This window comes from Barbus barbus (genome assembly GCF_936440315.1).
Source record: "Barbus barbus genome assembly, chromosome: 34".
NCBI lineage: Eukaryota > Metazoa > Chordata > Actinopteri > Cypriniformes > Cyprinidae > Barbus > Barbus barbus.
The window spans coordinates 23705981-23714150 of record NC_136762.1 but is presented as its reverse complement, the minus strand read 5'-3'; the positions used below and the strand labels follow the sequence as shown (position 1 = coordinate 23714150).

The window sequence follows — 8170 nt, the reverse complement described above, 5'->3', positions numbered from 1 at the left end:
ATTAGTTAATTTATATAAAGCTGCAGTCCGTAATTTTTTGTGTTCAAAATTTATATAATAAGCGAGTACACCATGAATCCATTTTCCAAACCGTGTTTTTGCCTGAATCACTATGTACACCTATAATAAGTGTTTATATTCAGACTATTTTAGACTGGTTCGGTAGGTACTGCTGCGGAGTAGCCTGGTACCTGCGGGATTCGCCGTAGACATAAACAGAGAAGTAGCTCCGGCTATAATATTCTTCTGCAAGACACACGCAGCACACCGTTAGAGCGCCAAAAGTTACGGACAGCAGCTTTAAACATTTGTTCACTCGCTTGATTATTAATAGTTTAGCAGTCCACAAATATTTAACTGGAATCAAAAGTGTCCATAAAAAGATTTTATGTAGACATATGCCAGTGTGAAAGACTTGCCCGTTTTTTGGCAGAGCGAAAGGGGTTTAGGTATGCCAGCAAAGGATCCTTTTGCTTTTATACATTTCCCCAAATTCAGTCCCACACTGAGTGGCCAAGATGTCCTTTAAACATGTGCCAGCAGCCTGACGCACCACAATACTCAAATAAAAAGAGAAAAGACAGAAAATGATGGTCTAATTGGTGTTCGCACATTCATAATTATTGCTATTAGACACCGAAGTCTAGAAATAGTTTCTTGATCTAAGGACAGTGTGAAAGTGTATGACCTGATAAATAAGTTGTAAGGAAGTGCCTGTGATGTGTGAGTGCATTGTCCATGCAGTTCAGGATGATGAAGATCCACTGAAAAGGAACATCAGGGAACAAATCGGCTGCTCTAGCATACAGCTGGTCTTTCCCATAGTGCAAGGCAATGGATGATAAGTCAACTGGCCCAAGTTCTCCTAGGCACCAGCCAGCAGCCTCTAAAAAGTAAATGATAAAAAAAACTTTGGTAAAGAAAAAAAAAAAAAAAAAACATAGGCTACACAGCTTATTTAATTAATGACTAAATGAAATTTCAACAAATTAGTTCTTGCTGTGCTATCGAAAATGGTATTGGCACAGAAAGTTGGTATCCTTTTGGTATCTTGCACAGGCATATAGAAATTTGTGTCCAATAAAAAGCTCGACCTGTCTCCAGCTAATACTGTAAACAGTAAATTATGGTTCACATTAAAAAGGAGGACATGTCCTTTTGCAACACGTCATAAAAACTGCACTCGTCATGCCATTTCATTTCTTATATTGCATGTCAATAATGAAAAAAACTTACTCAAGATGTCTCCTCCACCAGGATGGTTAGCTGCGATTTTACAAAGCTGAAGAAGGTTAAGAACCATCTTAACCAAAATACAGCTGTCAGGATCAGCTAAACAAGCACAAACATCAGATGGACACGAAGCATTAGGACACTGCTGCTATTTTCTATGTGAACTGCTCATTTAACGATTTCTAAAAATGCTCACTAATGTGATGGCATTCTTTCAACAGTTGTCCTATCTGCTGTTTGTGGCTGTGAAGTTGCCTTTTTAGATCTTTCAACCCCTCCAAACAGGCCAGGGGCAAAGAATCACAAGATGTTACAGACAGAAAATGCTCAATTTCCTGCAATAGACAGAAAAACGGGAGGGAAGAGCAGAATTGTCAATGTTCAGGTACATTTTATATCACCTATAGTGTCAATTGGATCTGAAAAATATGATCATGAAACAATTACAAATTACTTCAATTCAAATTCAATCCTTAAAGCTGCAGTCTGCATTTTAACTTTTTTGGTTAAAATTGATCCGAAATCAATATTTGAGCAAGTACATAACTAGCCAGTATTCAAAACTATCGCTTTACTTTAGGCCGATTCACAGTGGTAAGCTTATAATAATGTTTTCTAATTTGAGTGGTATAGGTAGGTTTTCGCAGGAAATTCGAGCATGGCACTGCGTCATTACGTCACGTCTGTAAACATGAAGAAGTTGTCTCGGCTACTAGGCTATCACATGTGAGGATCCTGCAGGTGGAGAATCGTTTATAGCCTTTTCTCACAGCAGCTGGAATAATTAAATTTATCATTTTAATGACGGATTGTGTTTATGAAACATGTGAATGAAATTAAATTATATTCCAGTTTTAAATATGCTTCTGATTACAAATAGCCTGGGATTACACAAGATTTGCTTTTTTGGGTTAAAAGAATTTCTTAATATGAATTTCAAATTGCATGACGATTAGATTAGACTGTACAGAAATTGAAATCTACACGCTAATACACACTATACTCATTGTCGCGCAATGCTAATTTTAACATTACAATGAGCATAACAATAATAATAATTTGCACAGTTTAATGTGATATGAGCTAATCGATCGTTAGATTTAATCACCATTGGTATCGAGATTTATGGTAATGCTTTTTTCCTCAATTGGTCAGAACAATCGTGGCAGACTTGTTACTTGTTCAGATGGCAATATATGGTGAAAATTCTTATTTGGGTCATATATTCCAAGATTTTCTATTATATTGGTTTTCTTTTTATTTATTATATATAAAAAAAAATAAAAAAAAAACCTTGCTATATGTACTGTGTTAGGCTGACTGAGACTTGTCATAGCACTTGCATATTGCTCTTTTGTTGATTTTGATTGCTTCCATTGTCCTCATTTGTAAGTCACTTTGGATAAAAGCATCTGCTAAATGACAATGTAAATGTTAATAATGTGGGTCTGCACAGCATTTCTGAAAAAGAATATAATATTGACCTGTCTGAGAGTGAAGGCTCCTGAGCTGTATTTGAGAGCGTGTTGGGCGGCTCTCAGATCTTTAAAGTGTGCTCGGTCAGGAAAAGGCTCCAATAGGGGTATGGCATTTCTCAACATGATGTTCTCCGGGTTTTCAATTACCAGGAACCTTAATAGGACCTAAAAGCATACAATGTGTTATAATTCCCTGCTGAATAATAAATTCAATCACACATGTACATAGGGCAAGGAAATATATTTACAATATATTTATTATTATTCTGTTAGTGATATTAAATTAACCAACATTGTTATTGCGCAATTGACTTTAAATCAGTACTGCAAACTAGTGACTTAAAACCTTAACATAAAAAATAAATAAATAATAATAATAATAAAATTACAGTTTAGAAATAAAATCAGTATTTTTTAGATTGACCATTTAAAAAAAATATTTTAAATTAGATTTTTACATGTACTATATCCATATACAAATAATTTTTCTATGGCTTTTTTGAATAACACATCACTGATTGTTATCATGTAAAACATATTTTGTTTTTCATCAAGTCTTGATTACTAATCATTACATACTAATTTTTTTAACATTTAATTATTTTTATTACAATGGTAATTTTTTTTTTTTTTTTAAAGAAGTAATTCCAGAGCAAATATATAATTATAATAATATAGAGACATCAACAAGGCTGAAAAATATCATGAAAATTTAAACTGTAACGCAACTTATCTCATAACTTTAAGGCAAAATAGCAATGGGAAAACACACTGGAGCAGTAGTTCTCAACCTTTTAGGCTATAAGGTTCCCACTGCCCACTAACCAAAATGTTCCTGATAGTTAATCATATGAGAGGTTACTCTGCAAAAAAAACAACCTGCAATTTTCAGAGCTCCCCAGTTTAAAATATAAATTATTCTATTCTAACCTTCTGAAACACCAGGGTTTGAAATCGGGAGAATACACCCCTTAGCGTGAATCATCATTTTATGTAATTATAGAGGTGTGGTCTAACTAAACAATCAACTTAAACGCTGTTCCTGCTAGCTGAGTTTAAACTAGTGCTGTCAAACCCATCTGTTCTCTATAATGTTATTATTTTATATTCAGAAATTGATCAAAGATCATTCTCTTTATAATTGCTGGAGCAGTGTGAGTCTATCAGGGATTAGATTTCTGCATTTTTGCCAATGAAACAGTTTACACTGCTCAACGGATTTCTTATTTACATTGTGTTTTCAGTAGACATGACTGTGCTCAGCTGCAGCACAGCAACCTTGAATGCTGCAGGTGTATATCTAAATCTATTGCAATAATCAACACTTTTCATGATTAGCTAAACTTAGCAGCTGATATAGTACATTATAATATAACAGATTGTGACCTAAAGTTTAACATGTTCATTCACTCTTCTCTCTCACCAGACTGTTCAGTGACCTGTGCTGTGAGAGTACCAACAATAACCTGCAGGTGGCTCTCTAGAGCATCATCACAGTACTGAACAGCTGTCTGACAGACCAGCCACAACAAGTCACAACACAGGGAGAGACTCCGAGTGGACACCTCATCCTGCTGACGTGACCTACAGCAGAAAATAAGACCTCACCTCTCTGTTTCTCCATGATTTTTAATATCATGAACCACACAAAAAACATCCTGACACTAATACTAGAAGATATTTTTATCAATTCATTGCACACACAGTGGTGGCCAAAATTATTAGAACACTAGTATTTTCACCAGCTAAGAAATAGTTTTAAGTCAGTTATTTCTATCTTTTGCTGTAGTGTGTCAGTAGGAAATATCAGTGCACACTTAACAAAGAGTCTGACGACAGCCAGTGCTCCACACAGAGATCTGATCTGATCCTCTGATCTGTCTGTCTGCAATGATATGAAGAAACAGAACAAATTGAGAAATCTAAATCCAGAAGAACTGAGGCAACATTACCAAGATGCTTCAATAAACCTGCCTGCTTATTATAAAAATAAAGCATGTTTAATGTTTGTTTGGGTTGAACTGTTCTGGAACAGTGTTGTAAATACAACTTACCCACTGATTTCTAGTTGTGGCCTGTTTTGGAAGCCCAAACAAATTACTTTCGCTAATGACACGTTTAAATTTCTCTTGAATCATATAGAGTTTCCTATGCTCGATGGTACAAAAACTGAAATAACAAGATCATTTGACAAGAGGCAGTTTTCGTTTTAAGTGAAATGAAAATTAACACTTTTTTTCAACGCCATGTCAGCTTCTAAGGCTACAGTGGGGGAAAAAAATATTTGATCCCCTGCTGATTTTGTATGTTTGCCCACTGACAAAGAAATGATCAGTCTATAATTTTAATGGTGGTTTTATTTTAACAGTGAGAGACAGAATAACAACAACAAAAATCCATAAAAATGCATTTCAAAAAAGATATAAATTGATTTGAGTTAAATAAGTATTTGATCCCCTATCAATCAGCAAGATTTCTAGCTCCCAGGTGTCTTTTATACAGGTAAGGAGCTGAGATTATGAGTACTCTCTTAAAGGGATTGCTCCTAATCTCAGTTTATTACCTGTATAAAAGACAACCTGTCCACAGAAGCAATCCATCAATCAGATTCCAAACTCCAAACTGTCATTCCAGACAGACTGGATTATGATCAGATCAGATCTCTGTGTGGAGCACTGGCTGTTGTCAGACTCCTTGTGCAAACAAAAATCTCACTGGATTAATACAATTAATGGCAAAATGAATGCTTGAAAATGTAAACTGATATTTCCTGCTGTTACACTACAGCAAAAAAAAATAGAAATAACTAAGATAGAAATAATTATGAAAGATAGAAATGACTTAAAACCATTTTCTGTTAAAACCATTTTTCAATCTGGAATGTGCTACAAGACCATCTCCAAGCAGCTTGGTGAGAAGGTGACAACAGTTGGTGCGATTAATACACTATCCATTCACCACACTCACTAAATTTATCTTTATTTTCTCATTTCTAATTTGCACATACTTGACCTGTACATACATAGTTGTCTATATTATATATATTGTGTTTCCCTATCGATACTCCACTCGTACTGCGTCTTGCTAAAGACGCTATGGGAAAAAGCCTTTTTTCTCCTTTACTGAAGCCTTATTCAATCACGCAGTGAAACTGCACGATCATTGGTTCGTGCAGTGTGTTAAAAACGAACCAATGTGTCGGCAGCGGAGCTGCATGAGCCTATGGCGACGGAGCCCGCCAGATCCCGCCAGAATGGGCGGGGTTATCTGGCTATATAATCGGCCGTCTGGCCATAGGATCCTCAGATTTCTTCTCCTTCAGCGACGACATCTCGCCTTCGCTGATCCCAAGAAGCCGCCTCGCCGTTGACACGCCTCGCAGCTGAGCCAGAGACCTCCTGCCAGCTGAGACGCCGCTTTCACCGCGCTCCAGCCCCGCAGAAGCCCCGGTCTGTTCGCTGCCGCCATCCGGTGAGTGCTATAAAAATGCATATTTATCGGCGTTGTTGCAAATGCCGCAACAGCGAGTGTGGCTCGTGCAGGAGATCCTGCACGATGCAAAAGAGCAGTGAGCGCGTGTCGCCTGTCTGGGTCTCGCCCACGCACTGACTGCGCGCTTACTGAGACAGCTCGTTCGAGTATGAGTCTCGCTCTTCCCGCTCGCTGTCCGTCTCTGTGGAGGCAGCTCCGCTCTCCCGTTTCCCCTCTCTCAGCAAAGCTCGGAGAATGAAACATCAGAGCCACGGAGCTTCCTGCAGCGCTCGGATCCGCCGGTGTTCACACGTGAGAATCAGAGCTCCTCCTTCATTGGGCGGCTCTATTCTCTTTGGCGGACCGGAGTGGAAAGCTATGTGTGTGCGTCACTGAGACTGCGCTCACACAGGCAGCCTGCTTTCACCGAAAGCCGGGCTTTGCTCTGATTTGCTCGCGGTCCTCTATGTAGCAGGCCCCGCCTCCCCCCTTCTCTTCTCCCAGTCACCTCGGAGACAGGAACAGCGAGTGAGGCTGAGCAATCAGGTTTGAGTGATTTTTCGCGCCGGCTTAGCCCCGTGTGTTTCACTCTGCATACAGCGCTTTGATCTGCCAGCGCGTGTGGATTAGCGCGCCTCATTACATTGAGTGGCTCAATCCTTCTGCGCGCATTGTAAAATGCTGCGCTGGGCGGCCACCCACTCACGTTTATTTTCTCCCAGTCACCTCGGAGAAAAAGACGGTAAAATCGCATGGCTGGGCGTTCAGGCTTGAGTGATTTTTCGCGCCGGCATAGCCCCGTGTGTTTCACTCTGCATACAGCACTTTGATCTGCCAGCGCGTGTGGATTAGCGCGCCTCATTACATTGAGTGGCTCAATCCTTCTGTGCACATTGTAACATGCTGCACTGGGCGGCCCCGACTCTCGCGTTTCTCTTCTCCCAGTCACCTCGGAGAAGGAGACGGATAAAAAAAAAAAAAAAAAAGGCTTGAGTGATTTTTCGCGCCGGCATAGCCCCGCGTTTTTCACTCTGCATACAGTCTTTGATCTGCCAGTGTGTTTACACTAAGTATTAGCGCCTCTTGCAGCTCTTTGATCTGCCAGCGCTACTTTCATTATGAAAGCTTCAGTCTGTCCCTGCCGCGCTCACGGTCCCTTTCTTCAATGAAGGTGACCACGCCTCCCCTGCTCTAGTGTTTCTACTCTCCCAGTTATCTCGGGGAAGAAACTGCAAGCTCCAGGGTTCGCGCGATCAAGCTTGAGTGAATTTACGCCAGGGCAGCCCCGCGTTTCACTCTTTGATCTCGGCTCGCCTTCTTCAGTGAAGATGGCCCCTCCCCTCGTCCGCTACGAGCGGATCTGAGAGGATGCGCGCTGCACTTTTGATCTGCTGGTGTGTTTACACAATGGTAATTAATACCCCTCTTCTAAGAGTGGTTGATCCTTTTAGGCAGATCGAAAGCAAGTTGTCACTATGATTATAACTGACAGCTTCAGACTCCTGACGCTTCTGGGCTGTGCCCACGGCCCAAATGGCCTCTGTCATGCCTCCAAACACCCCGTTTAGCTCCGGGTGCCGATGGCAATGAGTTTGTGGTAAATACTGTTGTGAACACTGGGCCCTTTCAAAAAGCGCCCACACAACTGATCGCTGTTATAGCAAGGAAATAAAACACAAACATTTTCAAAAGGGAGCACATTCCTCTCCCTCTTATCACGAGCTTCAGGTCCCCGCTTGGCGGCCTGCCACTCGAGTTTATCCAGCCCCTTGCCACGCGGGCCAAGGCCTGGAGGGCCATCCCCGGAGTGTCAGAATGGGTTATACGGATAATAGAACGAGGTTACTCACTCCAATTCGCTCGCAGACCCCCGCGCTTCAGCGGCGTGGTCTCCTCTTCTGTAGACGGCTAGAACGCTCACGTTCTACGTTCAGAAATGATGATGCTGTTGAAAAAAGGAGCCATAGAAATGGTTCCTCCAGCTCAGA

General features: G+C 40.5%; 1 protein-coding gene across 1 annotated transcript in view; it reads right to left on the bottom strand.

Annotated features, from left to right (window-relative positions):
• Nucleotides 1–415: 415 nt before the first annotated feature.
• LOC306854078 (serine-protein kinase ATM-like) overlaps nucleotides 416–8170 on the bottom strand; it is a 33153-nt gene continuing 25398 nt past the window's right edge. The window contains exons 10-12 of the mRNA XM_079391879.1: nucleotides 1430–1568; nucleotides 1237–1332; nucleotides 416–886 (exon numbers count right to left, since the gene is read on the bottom strand). Coding sequence (XP_079248005.1) covers nucleotides 1544–1568 — 25 coding nt within the window. The 3' untranslated portion in view covers nucleotides 416–886; nucleotides 1237–1332; nucleotides 1430–1543. The remainder of the gene's footprint in view (nucleotides 887–1236; nucleotides 1333–1429; nucleotides 1569–8170) is intronic.